The 20,301-nt window shown below is 39.2% G+C and overlaps 1 protein-coding gene across 1 annotated transcript in view; it reads right to left on the bottom strand.

Moving 5' to 3' along the window:
• Positions 1–884, bottom strand: part of LOC111144687 (ankyrin 3) — a 334,097-nt gene extending 333,213 nt beyond the window's left edge. Inside the window, exon 1 of the mRNA XM_022499108.1 lies at positions 85–884. Coding sequence (XP_022354816.1) covers positions 85–198 — 114 coding nt within the window. The 5' untranslated portion in view covers positions 199–884. The remainder of the gene's footprint in view (positions 1–84) is intronic.
• Positions 885–20,301: the final 19,417 nt, after the last annotated feature.

Below are 20,301 nucleotides of genomic sequence, written 5' to 3' on the forward strand. Positions count from 1 at the left end.
CCCTTCATGCCTCCAACAGACGCCAGGAGATTAATAAAACAAAAAGATGCCACGCAAGATAGATGCTCTGGCAGAGACCACTACCTTTTTCTTCCGATCCCGGGACCGTTTGCGGTGTTTCCTTTTTTTCTCAGTCTCTTCTTCAGCATTGATTTCTAAATCCCTGTTTTTCTTTAACTGGGAGGCTGCATGAGCCATAATGCATTTAAAAAGAGCTTCTCAAGCACGCAGGGCTTCCTTGTAGAAGGTGATCTCCTCGGGCACCTTTAGCCAGGCTTACGGCAGCATTCCAATCACTGGAGAGAAACCTTTGACCAGAAGCAGGAAGACATGCAAAATGCAAAAGATGCTGTAGAAGCTGAAGCTTTTAAAAACCCCAAAGACGGTTACCAGACTTCATCCTCCACCTTCCTGCACCTGAACCTTTACACGAGAGTGCGGCCATCGTAATGCATTTATCGTAGTGAGAAAGGCAGCTGGGACAGAGGAAGCTGTATTATGGCTGTGTCCCCTGCCACCAGCTGGAAGTGTCTAAGTGATTCCTCGGAAGGGGGAATGCTGCAAAGGATGCTTCTCTGAAGGGAAAAAATCCAGAGTCACCACACATGCAGGAGCGAAAATCCAGTACTAATTCTGAAAACCTATTTTAGAATCCTTCGAAAAAAAGACAGAGCTGCAATTTATACATCACCACTAGTTCTGCACCGAGCATAATTTAACCCGTAATAGAATGGAGCCGTTCCTACTTGAGTTTTAACTGCTGATGGGGACAAAACACATAAAATAAGATTTCACAAAATGCACTACATTTCGCTATGGAGATCCTGACCACATTACAGGGGAAAACAATGCATGCATTGCTGGTCTCAACAGTGCGTCCTTTATGCTGAACTATGGGCCTAAATGCATTTTGTGGGAGAGGACTACAGAAGGGCCTGTTGTCTTTTAAAAACAACACGCTGATTACAACACATCATACAGAAAGGCGTGAGCATGTTGGTGTATGGAACAGATGCCCAATTCAGAGGAGTTCCCCAGGACTCTCCTCTCATGTGGTCCACGGGTCGGGTGATGGGCAATCTGGGCAGCCATCAGGGTTTCGGAGACACTGACATGGAGATCTGGCTTCATGTTAGGGTTTGCTTCAATCACCTTACTATTTTTGCCACCTGAGTCCCTGCTGACTGCAGCCTCTGAATATTCATGATGGAGAAGTGAAGCAGCAGTTGCTCTCCGGGCCTGCTGGGGTGGCTTCTGCCAGGACACACACTGGAAGAAATGGCCTAAGTCAGGAATCATGTATACACACAGGGGATTCACACGGGTTTAGCAAGAAATGGCTGAATTGAATGGTACACGGGATGGACCTAAAACACTTGAGCCCTGGTAGGAAACCCTAAATGAACCAGGAAAATGAGCGGGGTTGGTGGGGGTTAGAATGGGAGGCGGTGCGGATGGAGATAATGTTCCACTGGAAAGACTTTGTATGTTTGCTTCCAATACCATGAGGCCGTGTCCGTGTGCTTCTTCCAATTCAAGAAGTCTGTAACTTTAGAGATTGGTCCTTTTGGCTTTGCAGGGCTGACGGCTAACGTGCGTGAGAGCTGGAGCAAGAAGACCAAAGGCATCGCTTGAAGAGCTGGCTGGCGTTCTCCGGAGCTGTTGTTTGACTGCTTAATAAAGAACCTCCAGTGTGAGCTCCTGCAAACAACAGCCACTCACTACATTTCAGACTTGGAGATCAAAGACCTTCCTCCCCAACCCCCTGTAGGGGGCTTCTTGACCCTCTGGTGGGCAATGATAGACAATGGGAAGAGAAAGATGGCGGGCGCATGGCTTTCTGGCCCTGTTGTGAGTGAATGTCACACTCCTCTCCCTGTGACTCCCTGTGAACCACTAGAAAATCATATGGGTCAAACCATTCCCAGAGGCCTACTGCATGCATTGATGTCCATGGGCTGCTTCCCCACACAAACCATCTCCACGTCTGGAAAGATTCTCCCTTGCCTACCAAACCATCAGCTGACAAAACAGAGGAGAAAATGAAGGAGGGGAATGAAATGAGACTCAGATCCAAAAGTGATAAATCACAGTTGGATCTTAGTAATAAAAATAAGTGGTTTTTCTACCAGAATAATTTTTTTATTGTAATAGGAATAGATGGGATGGAGGAAAAAAAAATAAAAATTAGAACTTTTGTATAGTCTCTCCTTATATAAAATATCTTGTACTTTTGAGGAAAATTCATACAATTTCCTTTCCTTATTTTCAGCAAGTTGAAGAGAACAGCCAGCTACAGAACTAGCTCGTTTCCCACCGGCTCCTGGACCCTTTTTTCTTCCTTTATAGACACTAGTGATACTTTAAAATATATTTGTAAGTATCCCTGATCAGAGTAACCTCTTTGGCTGGGGCTGTAAAGCTATATTTTCCCATTGATCTCTATCAGCCAAAGCATTGTTGGAAATTAGGAAAACAGGCCACAGGTGTTTTTTTTGTTTTTTTTTTTAAAGATTTTTTTAATTTATTTGTCAGAGAGAGAGGGAGAGAGAGCGAGCACAGGCAGACAGAATGGCAGGCAGAGGCAGAGGGAGAAGCAGGCTCCTCGCCGAGCAAGGAGCAGGATGTGGGACTCGATCCCAGGACGCTGGGATCATGACCTGAGCCGAAGGCAGCTGCTTAACCAACTGAGCCACCCAGGCGTCCCCACAGGTGTTTTTTAAAACTAGAATCATTCTTTGTTTCCCCCAAATTACTCAGAAGTTGAGAATCCATCACAACTTTAATGTTGCCATAACATACATTTTGTGTTATGCTGGATTTTGGAGTATCTCAGTAAGTTGTTAACCCACCAAAAATAAATTCTAAGGCTTGTTTAGATTTTCTTTCCTACAGAGCATGTGGGCTTTTGTCCTCCATTTCTAAGCCAGAAGAACTTTAAACAGCAATACCACCAAGGAAAGCAGCCCTATGAGTCTGTGATTTTGATTGTTATACTGCTAATGTCTTAGTTCTTTTCTCCCTTCCCAGCCTACATCCTGACAGGTAACTCTCCAGCTTCTTGTGTCCTTATTCTCCACAAAAAGGCATTTATGCATGATAGCCACAAATACTAGGTGTTTCCCTTCCCAACCTGAATTGACAGTTCTATCAATAATTCCAGAAAACAAGCTATTTATAAGAGCTGAAAATGAAACACGAAAATAATTTTTAAAAACTTGAGTCTCTGAAGTCTATGAAGATTCATAAAACTTTTCCACTTAAGTCTCAAGAGTTTGCTCTCTTCTATAAGGTTATAGAATTAGTATGAATCTTCCAAGGAAAACAGAGGGCGCAGCGGGTACAAGAGTGTGTCTCTGAGCAGGGTGGCCAGTGTCTGAGAACAGGAAGGAAATGCAGGGTCCGGTAGCATCAATTACCACCCACATATAGGGGAAGTTCTCCAGTCCCACTCCTTGACATTGGCCGTGAGGATGTACTAGACAGAACTTACACAGGATGAGGATGGCCTGGGCATGGAATGTCAAAGCTGTTGAAAGTTAAAGAAAGACTATTCTTAAGACACTTCTCTCTAGGGAAGCAGGGGAGGGGAATCTGTTCTGGTTTAATAAAAGTTCCAGCTACAGGAATTCCTAAAGCATCCTTTCAAAAATAAAGTAAAAGTGATCTTTCAAACTTATTAGCAGCAGAAATCCTTCTTTGACTATGTCCTATAGGAAAGGCAATGATAATCAACATAACAGCGAGCCACTTGGAGGAACTAAAGGCATGGTATCCTAGCACCCCGCTTTATGTCCCCCTACCCTTCCTGCGGAAGGCAGCTTGGCCAAGCAATCTGAAAACCCAGCATCCTGCAGCAAGGAGGAGTCCTGGCCTTTTCCTTGCTTGGACCTTAGTTACCAGAACTTAGGTCAAAAACTCTCCTTACGATTCTGCCCCAAATAATTCCTGATTTCTTACCAGAAGTGACAAATTTTATTCAGAGCATTACAGCATAAAACTAGTACAAAAAAGTAAAACTCAAACTTTCTAGCTTGGCACTGTGGATAATGTTTAGATCCCAAATAATTTCGAATCCGGGAACCAAAAATCTGTAACTGACTGAAATCCCACTGAAAACAAAATCAAGTCAACTCATTAGGATGTTTTACAGGCTTGAGATGCCAGTGAGGGGGATTTTCCTTCACAGTTTAAGTGAAGTTCCTTACACCCTGCCAGGATTTTGAGACCAACTCTACTACTGCAGCCAATTAGTAACTTGACCCCTCTGGTTGTCATTCTATATCGTGTCTCCACAGTGGTGAGCTGGGTGGACACACGAAAAATGTACACAAGTTCTATGAAGAGGATACTGTCTCTTGGTCATTTTGAAGTTACAGTAAAAGTGCCCTTTGGAAAAAATGTTACACGGTGATGTGGAGAAGGGGAAGATGGGGAGTGTGAAGAAAAATGGAGGACGGAAAACAGAAAGAAAACAAATGAAGAGAGTGTTCTCCCCTGCCAGGGAGGCTGTACCTTCCCAAACCCACCCCGAGTTCTCGGTAATAAGCGAAGTGTGTGTTTTGATGGAACAAAAACTGTTCGTGCTGCACCCACTTCCGTCTTCTCAGAAGTAGAGCAGGCTCACCGTACGAGTCAAAATATTTTTCCTTCACAAAGAAAAATGGATCCATCGTCATTTCATTAATTTTGGCATCCTAGATAAAGATGATGTCAAGAGACCTTGAGCAGGTTCTGAACAACGTGGGGAACAAGAAAGAAAACAAGCACTAAACCTGTCAATGGTTATACATGACAGAAAAAGCACCCTGGAAAATTCTCAACTCATAGTCACAGATTCGTCTTCATTTTCAGATTAGACACATGAAGTGCGAAAGAAAGAAAGAGAAAGAAAGGAAAGGAAGAAAGAAAGAAAGATGAAAAAAAAGAAAAGAAATGACTAGCTGGACCACACTGAAAGACTGGTGGTCCTTCCCACACCCTCGTGGGGTGGCATCTTCACATCCGTGAGTGCTGGCCTTGGGCCTGTCCGTGTCCATGCTCCGTCTGCCCTCCGTCATCCCTGGAGGAGATGGTCCGGCCAGCTCGATGGCTTGACCTCAGTGCTGCAGAGCCGGCTGGCCTCAGGCTGCCAGCTGCTTCTGCCACCACACACGTGCAATAGGGACGGGCTTCCCCAGGTGTCTCCGCCACAGCCACATTGGCTGGCAGGGAGGAGGGGATCCCTCATTCTGCATGGAAGATCCATGCGGGCACATCCTGCTCCCTCTCTGACCTGAGGAGTAGACCAGTGGTGCCTGGCAGAGCACTGAGCGGTGAGCAAACGAAGCATACTGAACAAGTCACTTCCTCTTGGGGCCCCTGTTCGTACAGAAGGGGGTGGCTGGACCAAAGGACTTCAAACCCACCCTCTCACGAATCCAAAATGCTAGGACTTGAAGGGACAGAAGGCTGTGGGTGTGTGGAAATAAAGGGAGATGCAGAGGAAAGGTATACTGAAGAAGAGTTTGTGATCTGTGCTGGTCCACACAGTAGCCACCAGCCATATGTGGCGAGTGAAGCAGGACTAGTATGTCTGGAGAACTGAGTTTTAAATTTAAAAACATACTCAATTCAGATACACACTGCAGCGTGTTTGGAACAATCTGGATATGGGAATCTGCTTTTCCAACTTTAACTTTTATTGGAAAAATACAGATCAAGTATTTCCAATAATTTAGCACCCAAATTAAGACATAAACTAACACCGGATTGCAAGACTTAATACTAGAAAAAGCAATGTAAAATTCCTCAGTAATAACTGTATACATTGAGTCATGTTGAAATGGAGCTATTTTGGATATATTTAATAAAATACGTTAAAATAAATTTAACTTTCTGAAAAGATCTTTCAATGTGGCTATTAGGAATTTGAAATTATATGAGAGGCTCACACTACAGTGTTTGTCTATATAAAGAGCTTATACTAGCAAAAAGAGCCTAATTTGCCAGACATGATCTTCCAAAGGCAGATACTTCTGCAAACGAGCGAGAGAAGACACTCAACAGTCAGTCATTACGCGTTCCATTTGGAAAGGCGAAGCACAAAGAGGTAGTATGTTCCCAGGCGCCTGTGCTAAAAGAACCATTCATGCACTCATGGACTCGCCTGTTCACCTGTTGGTCACTGTGTTCAGCACCTGGGACACACAGGTGAATGGGACTGGTTGCTGCTCTCAAGTAGTCAATGGGAGAGAGAGAGAAGTCACCCAGCAATCCCAGCACGCGTACAGATGTTGTGAAAGCAGAGATGGGCGTGTAAAATAGAGCATAGAGATCAGCTCTCATAAGACTGCTATCTTGGCCAGCCACAACATCTCTTTTTACCGTTGACAGAACTTACAATTTCACAATTTGGTCCCTCACGCTCTCGACACATAGCCAACTGCCCATGCACTGCGCAGGTCGTGTGGGATTTCCCTTTGCGGTCCAGGAGCTGGTGATACCAATGCAGAGTAAGACCGAGGAGGCCCGAAACTCTGCAGCTTTTACTCTTGTGAGTATGGGACAGGAGGGTCAACAGGCAAGCAGATGCATGAAGAAGAGAATTTCAGATAGTAACAACACGTGTTGTGAAGAAAATAAAGCCGTGCGACCAAATTCCAAGTGACTAGGTGGGGAGTAATTGCTCATGCTCTGCTTCTTTCCATCTTGGACTCTCCAGGGGAAACAAATCAAGATGGTGAAGAGACAACGGAGATGAGTCTTTCACTGTATTAGGGTAGTGATTCCCCAAAATAAGCTCTAAACTAAGACACCGACTGTGGTGGCTGATGGCAAATGTGAATGCTTTCTCAAGTACTGTGTGCACTTCAGATATATTCACTACTAAAGATAAACAACAGATATGCTCTCGTATTGCTTATCCCCTACACCATCTGGAAAATCATAGCTTCTATCACCTTTTATTAACTTATGATTAAATAACTATTCCAATAAGATTGAAGGAGTATGGGGCGCCTGGGTGGGTCAGTGGGTTAAGCCGCTGCCTTTGGCTCAGGCCATGATCTCAGGGTCCTGGGATCGAGCCCCGCATCGGGCTCTCTGCTCAGCGGGGAGCCTGCTTCCTCCTCTCTCTCTGCCTGCCTCTCTGCCTGCTTGTGATCTCTCTCTCTCTCTGTCAAATAAATAAATAAATAAATCTTTAAAAAAAAAAAAGATTGAAGGAGTATGTAATCCACTCTGTAATAAATTTTCCCATGCATCTTACAGAGACAAATCTCATTTCGTAACCAGACGTAACATTCTAGAAAAGGAAACTCTTTAGATATTGTTATTTAATGTTTATACATAATCATATTTGAAGTGGCCCAAAGGAAAGATAATGCAAGCAAGCAAGGCAAAATAGCTCCTCCCCTAACTTTGCTACATAGAGTTGTAAGACCTTAGAGAAGTCCCTTATCCTTCCTCAGGATTCCCATACCCATAATAAAGGGAAAGGAATTCTAGGGGCAGCTGGGTGGCTCAGTGGGTTAAAGCCTCTGCCTTCAGATCAGGTCATGATCCCAGGGTCCTGGGATCGAGCCCCACATCGGGCTCTCTGCTCAGCAGGGAGCCTGCTTCCCTCCCACCCTCTGCCTGCCTCTTTGTCTACTTGTGATCTCTGTCAAATAAATAAATAACATCTAAAAAAGGGGGTAAGGAATTTTAAAGTCTCTCTCCCAGACTCTGTGATGACAAAATACAATTACAATAAGGACGCCATGATGGACTGATGTGTGCTTCTACTGTGGGTGTGTTCTGGTCAAGATGTAAGAAAAGTAAGTCTACTTTCAAAACTTTTCTCTGAAGAGGAAACTAAAGGTCAAAGGTACGAAAGAGATAGGATTTGAAAATTCAGGAAATCTGCTGGCCTACTCCATGATCATTAGCTAACACTCTCTATGAGGGATGGAGTGGCACACAAGAGGAAGCAAAGGTTCTTACTTTTAGAAAATTTTTCATTGATTCATGAGGCCATAAACAATGGCCAAGGGTAGTATAGTAACAGCTAAGGACTATGCCAGATGTTGTAAAGGAAATCAGTCAACTATTCACACTACAACTCACGTCATCATTTATCATACTGTGGACCATATCAATCATGCAGCGATTTCTACCTGACAAAAAAAGAAAAAAAAAAAATTTACTTTCTTGGATTTGGCACTGACTTACTGCCGTAGAAAGAGCTACATGCAAAGTTTATAGCCTTTTCCTCTTGTAAGATGGAAATAACAGCATCTGCTTCTTACTAGTATGTTTCAATAGCTAATGTTTATGAAAAAATATGATCATCACAGAAGACAAAACAGTTACATGTAAACACAAGGCATTACACAAGGGCTCCAAGTGAATTTAGGATTTGTCTTCTTCCTACCTGTCCTACACCTTGGTAAGTCTTGGTAGGTTTTCCCTCTCATGTTGCTTCAGAAGGCCACTTATAAATTAGACTAATTAAACTTCCTGTTGTATGTTTCACAACTTTGTACCTTTTTACCTGTCCTTTATTATATCATGTTAGGGTATCATCACAAGGGTTAGTAAAGTCTGAAAAAACAAACAAACAGATTCATAAATACAGAGAATGGCCACAGGGGAGAAGGAGGGAGATGGATAAAATAGGTGAAGGGTGTTAAGAGGTACAAACTTCCAGTTATAAAATAAATAAGTCATAGGGATAAAAAGTGTAGCACAGGGAATATAATCAATAATATGGTAATAATTCTGCATGGTGACAGATGGTAACTAGACTTATGGGGGGAGCACTTTGCAATGGAGGTAACAGTTGACCCTTGAACAGCATGGGGGTTGGGGTGCCAACCCCCTGCACGGTTGAAAAAATCCACCTAGAACTTTTGGCTCCCTCCAAACTTAACTGCTAACAGCCTACTATTGACTAGAAGCCCTACCAATAACATTAAAAGTGGATTACCACGTATTTTGTATAGGTATTATACACTGTATCTAACAATGAAGTAAGCTAGAGAGAAGACAGTGTGAAGAACCTCATAAGGAAGAAAAATACATCTACAGTACTGTACTGTGTTTATCAAAGTCTGCAAGTGGACCTACGCAGTTCATACCCGTGTTGTTCGAGGGGCGACTGCGACCGCTGAATGGCCATATCGCACCCCTGAAGCTAACAGAATATTGTCATGCCAACTGTACTTCAATTTTTTAAAAAGTGAAGCTTGGATATTCAAAATATTATGTTTAAGATATAGGGTTATACGTATGGAGAAAATAAGTTATGAGGCCTTTTTTAAAAAGATCAAAGTTGAAAACAATTTTCTTATCCTTTTCCAATTTCTCTTTTTAAAAAAAGGGGGCAGGGTAGAGGATAGATCTTTTCAAATATGAGGAGGTGTGTGTTCAGGCAGATTTCCTCCTACTCATTTTTTGTATTTTCCAAGGTAGGGGTCGGTAAATGTTTTCGTAAAAGGCCAGATAGTAAATATTTTGGGTTCTGCAGGCCAGATGGTCTCTGTTGTAGTTACTCGACTTTGCTATTGGAACACAAAAGCAGCCAGAGACCACAGGTAAATACGGGAATGTGGCTAGGATCCAATAAAACTTGACTTATGGATACTGTAATTGGAATTTCACATAATTTTCACATGTTGTCAAGGATTACTCTTCTTTTGAATTGTTTTCAACCATTTAAACAGGTAAATTCCATTCTTAGCTTGTAGGTGAATCAAAAACAAAGTTGGATTTGACCCAAGATCCACAGTTTCCTGACCTCCCCCCTCTTCCAAGGCATCACTGTTTTGAGGGTTTCTGAAAAAAGAGTGAATGGACACTACTCTTCAAACCTGATGCTTGGCATATTTATGTGTATACACACATACATACATATACATGTGACCGTGTGTATATTTGCAAAAGTACCCATGGGAATCTACCCTTTGTATCTGAACATAGTCACTGTCATTTGAGTCACAGAAAGACATATTACTATTGGCTTTTCTAACCCATGTAACAGACAATCAAATTTCTTTATTAATTCACTCATTGACAATTATTTTTTGGTACCCCTCTTCCTGAAGTAGCATCACCCTCCACATGTCTTTATGACACCCAAACTCAATAAGTGCTCAGTAGTACGAGAGAGAGAGAACAATTTTAAGTAGAACAACGGACCTCATACATACTTCCATTTGAGGAGCATTTACCCTAGAGCGAGGCTTCAAAGAGACCCAAACCATGATATTCTCCATGTAATGTGTAGGCCACATGGTTCACTATCTGCATTCTAGTTCCTCCCCAGGGTAGGGGGAGGGGAGAGGAAGTTTCATGTTTTATTTGTAATTTACTATTATAGTCTATGTATTCCCTACCAACTGACTTCAATTCGTTTGTAGAGCATGAATAAACAAATATTTACGGAGTCTCTGCTTTATTTCTAATACTCTATGAAAACCTAATAGAAAATTAAAGAGAAAATGCATAATTTTTTGTTTTTAATATCCAAATCATGATTCCAGATGTACACGCTTATTATTGGCATTATTTCACTAAAGGAACTACACTTGGACATTTGTCAATAGTTAATGAATGGTATGATTTTCAAACAATTAGCTGGCAAAGATGTGGATGCTATGGAAGACAAGCTTAGAGCTATGATCTCTGAGGACTTCTACCTGCTCTGAAAAAGAGTGGATTGTCCTTTAAGAAACATATGATAGGTCTGTTCCTCTTCTTCCAGCCCCAATCCCCTCATTCCCCTCAACACATATACTCAACTGTTTTTCAGAGAAAGGGAAAGGCCAGATGGTTTTGGGGATTAGCACTGAGGAAAGGCCCAAGTTTCACCTCACAGTTGTTATTAAATTCTACTGTGGACTGGCAGGGATACAGAATTCAGGCCATCTGAGAGCTCTTGGGGAGTCTTGGTCCGTTTCCTAATGAGCAGGTGTTGAAATGGAAAAAGCTACCTATACAAGAGCGTGGCCGGCACAGAGCTGCTCCGGGTCCCAAGGTATGTAGAAGCTTCCCCAGAAATCCTCCCACCCCAGAAACCGTGGACTTGACTCTGCACACCCAGATGTGTTTGGGGCCTGCCCGTGGCATACGAGATACAACACCTCAGTAATGTTTTTTGAACTGTAGTCTATCCTGCAAGAGGGGGTGAATTCACAACACTTGGCCTTACTTTAAAAATTCTCTCCAGCATGTATTTAATGTAAATCTAATTTAATTTGGGTCCCACAAAATTTCAACACCCCTGATAGACATGCTGGTACATTACAGATGGCACGCTGCTTTAACTATTTCCTAGATGGAAACTGGTCCCAATAGTCTAGTCAATGAAAATAAAATATATATCAAAATCTTCAATATAGAGGGGTCTTATTGTTTGGTTTCGTTTTGTAACCATAGTACTAAAATCTAGTAAAGTTTAGCCAATCAGCACTAATAGATTTACTAAGTAGAAATACCAATTTACCCTGTCAGGTCGCTGAGCAGTTAGGAAAGAAAAGCACAGAATTATGGCTAGCATTTTAACACAGATCCAATACCTGTGTCTATTTTTAACTATGACTTTCCAGCCACCTGAATTCTTTTAAAGACCTGGGAAGCCATGAATACTGACTTATGAGAAAGGAATATGAATGCTGATTCTGCTTCCAAACAAAATATTTTTGTTATATATTCTTCTATGTCTTTTTTTATGTCTACAAGTATTTACATGTAAGTATCTTATCAAAAATACAATCCCACAAATAGCTTCATAATCTACTTTTAAATATATATCAACTAACTATATACGATGAATATCCAAACGGGTCACTAACTACTCTTCTGTAACTTTCAAATGGTTGTATAGTATTTCTCGTGATGAATCATCATATTTAAAAAAATCAACCCCATTCCATTAGACATTTAGATCACCTCCAATTTTTCCATGAGAAAAACAATGCTATCAATGACTACTCTTTTCACTTGCTGAGTTCACACATACATAAGTAATGCAGGCTAAATTTCCAAAAAGGTAAAACAAATGTGACTTAACAGCAAGATGTAAATATATACTCACAGACTGGTAGAATTAAACTGTACTTGCATTACCACATGTCCTACTCTACTTACATTTTCTGTGTCCAAGAATTGCTCTATTGACAGACAAGATGAGAAACCCAGAGAAATGTATTACCTGTGCTAAGATAAACTGCTTACCTTTCATACTACCCACAGTTTATCTTTAGCTGAGAAATACCTAAGACTTAACCTATTTTTAAGCCCCAAATAAATATGTTAATTTTCATCAGTGCCACACTTTGAATTCTTAAAGTATTATGGACCAAAAAATAGCTTGAAACTTCACTGGTTTGGGGTTGTGCTGATAACCAAAATATGTAATTATGTATAAAACAAAAACACATAAACAATCACAATCTTCCTATCTGTTAATGGGAGAAAAGACATTGCTTTTGATTAGACACCAAAAAACTTAACGTTCTGTAAATTTCAAAAGGACGCATGAAGATTGTTGTATCGCAATACTGATAAGACAACTAGTCACATAAAATTTGCCCATAATAGTATACCATAATATGTGATAAATGGTAAAAATGTTGCTAATTCTCCCCTGCCCAACATTCATCCGGAATTGGGGGTGAAGTCTATTTTTCAACCTTGTAAATCTGGGTTGTTCTTGTGATTTACTTTGGTCAAAAAAAATGTGGATAAAAAGCAATTCTGTCATATCCCAAAACTAGTCCTCAAGAGAACTTGCACATTTCTATTCTATCCAGGAACACTGCTGAGCCAGTGTACAGGCCTGGCTTAGCCTGGTAGATGATGAGAGAGGTGTGGTGCATTAGCCGCATTTCCCAGCCAACAGCCACCCAACGCCCAGAGGCAGAGGACCCCTCTGTGAACCTGCCTGGACTCTAAGAACTTCCTAGATGATCCTAGCTCGAATGGCCTACTCATAGATAAATAAATGTTTATTATTTTAATTTACTAATGTTGGGGTGACTTGTTATGTAGCACAAGTAATTGATACCAAAAAAGTCAGAGAATACAATTTACAAACAGTATGAATAATTACTAGGGACTAGATGTTCAAAGATAAGTGAATATTATGAATAACGGTGCCTATAAATTGAATATTTAGATGAAGTGGACAAATTCCTCAAAAAAAAATTTCAACTTACACAAAACTGACAAAAGATGAAAAGGGAAATCTTTAGAGTTTTTTTTTTAAAGAAACTAAAATCATATAAAATCATACTACATTAGAAACTCCACACCCATATGGTTTCACTGATGAGTTTTATCAAATTTTTAGGAAAGAAGTATCAATATTATCCCAACTCTAGAAAATCTGAACACACCAATAACTAGGAACCAAACTGAATCAGAAATTTAAAAACTCAACAAACAAAAGCCCTAGACCAAATGGATTCACAAGCAAATTCTACCAAATATTTAAAGAAGAATTAACACCTACTCTTCTCAAACTATTCCAAAAGACAAGAGGAAGGAAAACTTTCAAGTACATTCTACAAGGCTGGCATCACCCTATGAAAACAAAGACACTACAAAAGAGAAAACTACAGGCCAATAACCTTCATGAACATAGACACAAAAATCCTCCACAAAATATAAACAAACTGCACTCAATAATACATTAAAAAGATCATTCACCATGATCAAGTGGGACTTATTCCAGGGATGCAAGGATGGTGCAATATTTACAAATCAAAATGGTACACCACATCAACAAAATGAAGGCTAAAAATCACATGATCATTTCAATAGAAGAAAAAGCATTTGACAAAACTCAACATCCATTCATGACAAAAACTTCAACAAAGCATGCTCAGAGGACACATACCTCAACATAATAAAGGCCATATATTAAAAACTCATAGGGGCACCTGGGTGGCTCAGTGGGTTAAAGCCTCTGCCTTCAGCTCAGGTCATGATTCCAGGGTCCTGGGATCGAGCCCCACATCGGGCTCTCTGATAGGCAGGGAGCCTGCTTCCCTTCCTCTCTCTCTGCCTGCTTGTGATCTCTCTCTCTCTCTCTCTCTCTCTCTGTCAAATAAATAAATAAAATCTTAAAAAAAAAAACAAAAAAACTCACAGCTGACATCATACTCAATGGGGAAAAGCCAAAAGCTTTTCCCTCTAAGATCAGGAACAAGACACTCTCACCACTTTTACTCACCATAGAATACTGGAAGTTGTAGCACAGTAATCAGACAAGAAAAATAAATAAAAGACATCCAAATTGGTAAGGAAGAAGTTAAACTATCAGTATACATAGCAAGCCCTAAAGACTTGACCAAAGAACAATCAGAAGTAACAAATGGATTCAGTAAAGTTGCAGGACACAAAATATATAGAAACTGATTGCATTTCCATACACTAATAGTGAAGTGGCAGAAAAAGAAATTTAAAAAATAATTCCATTTACAATTGTACCAAAAAGAATAAAATATCTAGGAATAAACTGAACCAAGGCAGTGAAAGACCTGTATACAATGAAAACTATAAAATGATGATAAAAGAAATTGAAAGCATCACAAACAATGGAAAGATATTCCATGCTCATGCATTGGAAGAGTTAATATTGTTTTAAGGTCCATACTACTAAAAGCAATCTGCAAATTCAATGCAATCTCCATCAAAATACTGACAGCATTTTTCACAGAACTAGAACAAATAATCCTAAAATTTGTGTGGAACCACAGAAGACTTCCAATAGCCAAAGCAATCTTGGGAAAGAAGAACAATGCTGGAAACACCATGATTCCAGATTTCAAGATCTACTTCAAAGCTGTAGTAATCAAAACAGCTTGGTATTGGCACAAAAACAGACATGTTGATCAGCGGAACAGAGAGCCCAGAAATAAACCCAATTAATCTATGTCAAAGGAAGTGAGAATATTCATGGGGAAGACAGTCTCTTCAAAACATGGTACTGGGAAAACTGGATAACTACATGCAAAAGAATGAAACTGGACCACTTTTTTTTTTTTAACTTGTAGGGTTTTTATTATTATTATTATTATTATTAACATATAATGTATTATTTATTTCAGGGGTACAGGTCTGTGATTCATCAGTCCTACACAATTCACGGGACTCACCATAGCACATACCCTCTCCAATGTCCATCACCCAGCCATCCCATCCCTCCCAGTCCCCTCTGCACTCCAGCAACCCTTAGTTTGTTTCCTGAGATTAAGAGTCCTTTATGGTTTGTCTCCCTCTCTTGTTTCGTCTTGTTTCATTTTTCCCTCCCTTCCCATATGATCCTCTGTCTTGTTTCTCAAATTCCTCATGTTAGATCATATGGTAACTTGTAGAGTTTTTTTTTTCAATTTTTTAATAACATATAATGTATTATTTGTCCCAGGGGTACAGGTCTGTGAGAAACTGGACCACTTTCTTACACCACATACAAAAATAAACTCAAGATGGATTAGAGACCTGAAACAATAAAACTCCTAGAAATGAGCCTAGGCAGTAATCTCTTTGACACTGGCTTTAGCGACATTCTTCTAGATAGGTCTCCTCAGTCAAGGGAAACAAAAGCAAAAAATAAATCATTGGGACTACCCCAAAATAAAAAGCTTTTTCACAGCAAAGAAAACCATCACTAAAATGAAAAGGTAACCTAGTGAATGGAAGATGATATTCACAAATAATATGTCTAATATGGAGTTAATATCCAAAATATATAAAGAACTTACATAGCTCAACACCAAAAAAATGCCCAAATAATCCAATTAAAAAAAACAGGCAGAGGACCTGAATAGACGCTTTTCCAAACAAGACATCCAGATAGTCAATAAACACATGAAAAGATGTTCAACATCACCCATAATCAGGGAAATGCACTTCAAAAATACTATGACATATCACCTACATGTGTCAGGATGGCTAGAATCAAAAGGACAAGAAATAACAAGTGCTGGAAAGAATATGGAGAAAAAGGAAGCCTTGCACACTGTTGGTAGGAATCTAAGCTGGTGCAGCCACTGAGGAAAACAGAACTACCATAAGATCCAGTAATTCCACTACTCGGTATTTACTCAAATAATACAAATACACTAATTCAAAAAAAATTACTATGATTACTGAAGTATTATTTACAAGAGCCAAGATATGGAAGCAATTCTAGTGTCCATCAATAGACGAATGAATAAAGAAGATGTAAAATATACAAACATACACACATATACACACCTACCCCTAAGGCATTACGCTAAGTGAAAAAAAGTCAGAGAAAGACAAATACTATAGGCTTCATTTATATGTGGAATCTAATCAACAAATCAAGTGAGAAAAGAAATAAACAAAAAGCAGAAACCCATAAAAACAGGAAACTGACAACTGCCAGAGGGGAAAGGAGACAGGAGATGGGTGAAATGGGTGAAGGGGAGTGGGAGATACAGGCTTTCGCTTATGGGATGAATAAGTCATGGGGATAAAAGGTAAAGCACAGGTTATATAGTCAATGGTATTGTAATAGTGTTGTATGGTAACAGGTGGGAGCTACATTTGTGGTGAACATAGAATAAATAGAATAATGTACAGACTTGTTCAAACATTGTTATACTCCTGAAACTAATGTAACACTGTGCGTCAACTATATTTCAATAAATATACATATATATCACACCAAGTGTTTTGGAAAATAGAGGAGGTAGAGACACTTGGACTCATTTTATGAGGCCAGCATAATCTTAATAACAAAGTCTAACTGAAATTAACAATAAGAAATACACAAAATGATCTCTCTCACCAAGATATATGCAAAAATGATTTAGAAAATATTAGCCAGATCAAATTTAGCAATAGAATGAGTTTATTGCAAGAATGCAAACCTTCATAAAAGCCAATGAAGACAATGCATCACAATAGCCAATAAAGAAAAAAAAATCAGATGACTATTTCAACAAATGTAGACAATTCATTTTACAAAATTAAACCCCCTTATGATATTTTTAAAAAATTCATGAAGTTAGGAATTAAAAGAAAATTGATCCAATCTGATAAAAAAAAAAAGTCTATGAAAGACATACAAAAGCTATTATATATAATGGTAAAATACTGAATGTTTTCCTCCTAAGAGTAAGAACAAAGTAAGCATGTTCACTCTCACCACTTCTATTCAACATCATACAGGAGTTCTTAGCCAATGTAAATAGTCAGAGAAAAGAAGTAAAGTCATAAAGATTGGAATGGAAGCATAAAACGGACTCTTCACAGATGACATGATTGTTTCCATAGAAAGATCCTTGGGAATGTACGAAACAGCTAGAACTAATAAGTGACTTGAGCTTGGTTTCAGGATAAAAGATCTATAAACAAAAATCAACTGTATTAAAAAAAAATCAACTGTATTTTATATGTTGGCTGCAAACAATCGGAAAATAAAATTCAAGAAAAAAAAGAAAGAAAAAAGAAAAATCCTACTTTTGAAAGCATCAAAAATCACTAAATACTTCAGAATAATTTTGCAAACATTACTCTACACTCAACATGGGGCATGAACGCACAACCCCAAGGTCAAGAGTCACATGCTTCACCAATTAAGCCAGCCAGGAGCACCTACTTAGGAATAAATTTAATAAAAGACATGCAAGACCTCCATATTTAAACTATATTGAAATCATTGCTGAGAGAAATTAAAGAAGATCTAGATAAATGTAGAGATATACCACATTCATGTGTTAGAAGTCCCAACATTGTTCAAATACCTATTTTCCTCAGATCTATAGCTTCAAAGAATTTCCAGTTGTAACTTCACCAGTTTTTAATAGACAGGCTTACTAAAAAATTCATAATAGAATAGAAAGGACCTAAGATATCCAAAGCAATCTTGAAAAATAAAAACAAAGTTGGAAGAGTTACCCTACCACCTTAATGTAAGATTTACTATAAAACCACAATAATTAATAGAGTATGGTGCTGGTGCTAAGGTAAACAGAGAGATCAACGGAACAGAAATAGACCTACACTCACATCTTTGACTTATTTGTAATAAAGATACAAAGCAATTCAATTGAGAGAAGAAAGTCTTTTGAACAAATTGTGCAAACTGCATACCCATATAGATAATGAACCTCTATCCCACTTCACCCTATATCCTAGAAATAACTTAACTTTACCAGATACTTATAAATGGCCAACACATAAAAGGCTGCTTGTCATTATTAGTTATCAGTGCAATGCAAATTAAATCCACCATGAGATACCAATACCATCCAGCTGGAAAGGGTAAAGTTAAAAAGAAGGACACAAACCAAATGCTGGCAAGAATGTGAAACCACCAGAACTCCAATAAGTTGTTGGGGGATGGAAGAGAGGGGGTGAAATTGTACAACTGCTTCAGCAGTTTCTTGTTAGACCACACTATGAATCAACAATTCCAGTCCCAGAGGTTTACACAAGAGATAAAAAGGCATATGTTCACAAAAGACTTGTACAGTAACGTTCACAGATTTAGTCATAATAACTCAAAACCAGGGACAGCCTAGGTATGGATCAACAGATGAATGAATAAACAAACTGGTGCATTCATACAATTCACGTTACTCAGCAACAAAAAGCAACCAACCACTGTTATATAAAACAGCACACAGAATCTCAAACACATTACGCTGAGGCAGAAATGCCTGTTGGGAGTGGGGTGAGATGGGAAATGACCGAGAAGGGGCATGAGGGAGTTTTCTGGGGTGATCATAATGTCTTATATCTCAACCAGGGTCCCTTGTAAAATCATCAAAGGGTACACTCAAGTTTATACATTCCACAGTATGTACATTTTACCTAAAAAAAAAAAAAAAAAAAAAGTAAACACATTGATTGCCAGGTAGGTAATTAAACTGGTGTGCACACCTTACTTTGAAACGCATAAAAAATAAGATGGAATAATGAGTGGAGAGAGATTGGTAGATAGATACACAGGTAATAAAACATAGAAAAATGTTAATTGTGGGCTCTAGGCGGTAGGAATATGCTCATTGATTGTATAGTTCTTTCAGCTTTTTTATATATTTGAAAATTCTCTTCATAGCATGTTGGGAAAAAAAAACTAAAACTGATACTACAAGGTAGACAGACCACTATACAATTTCTATACAATTTTCATATATAAGAGATTACTTTCTTACAACTCTGCAAATACATATGAGGCCGGCATCAACTGTGTTTTACAACTTAAGATGCTGTCTCATAAAGGACCTTGCCCAAAGTGTCAGGGTAGTAAACAGTAAACTAGTAGATGTTTTCATAAAGGGCCAGACAGCAAGTATCTTAGGCCATACAGTCAATGTCACAACTACTGCACCCTGCGTTTTGTAGTGTGAAAGCAATCACAGGCAGTTTGTTAATAAATGGGCATGGCTATGTCCCAATAAAACTTTATTTACAAAAACAGGCAGGAGCTAGGTTTGGCCCGGGAGTTATAGTTTGCTGATCCCTAGATGATAATAGAAGTTTTTTCAGTATAGAAGTTATAGAAAAGGATTGATTTTAGAGTCAGACTGACCTTGTTTTATATACCCCAGGGTTACAGACATTTCAATTAGGTAATTCTTATAAAGTAACTAGCATAGACCCTGTTTTAAAGCAGATATTTAACATGTTTTTTCATTACCTTGTCTTTTTCTCATTTGTTATTTTTGCCACCATACTTCATGTCCTGGATGAATTACAGCAAGAAAAACAAGCTGCTTAATGTTGTTCGACTAAATTAATAAACCATAGTAGACTTTTTGTTCAGTAAATCTCTAAACGGTTGCACTGTCAGTGAAAATGCATGATTGTTCCTGCATTTTCTATGCTAATTTTCAGATAGAAATTCACTGAGGCCCTCCAGAATTTCTACCCTGTTATATCACATGGAGGTCTCAGTCACTCTCCCCCATTCCACACTTGAGTAAACAAATTAAACTGCTTTCTCTCAGGCCACTTCTCTAACCTGCATTACTTCATTTAATCCCTGGTGCTAAACTGTGTGTCCCTCCTATAAAAAATCCCACTGAAAATGGAACTTCTTAAGTGTGTGGTGCCTCCCTCTTATCTTTTGGCTTCTCTTCAAATACCTTGAAGCAACTGAGGCAGCAAGATGCTAATAATTCAAATTTATTCCCTTCTATAGAACTGTGAAGATGCAAATTACCCAGCCATCTCTTACTCAGTATGTCAGTGGGCAAAGTTGCAAGGCTATAGCCACGCATTAGGTTACAATGTTTCCTCCACTTTCACTAATGGCTGCCTAAATAATACCACAGTAATTGGAGACCCATTAAA

The sequence above is a fragment of the Enhydra lutris genome, unplaced genomic scaffold, assembly GCF_002288905.1.
Source record: "Enhydra lutris kenyoni isolate GAN:26980312 unplaced genomic scaffold, ASM228890v2 scaffoldscaffold12, whole genome shotgun sequence".
Lineage (NCBI taxonomy): Eukaryota > Metazoa > Chordata > Mammalia > Carnivora > Mustelidae > Enhydra > Enhydra lutris.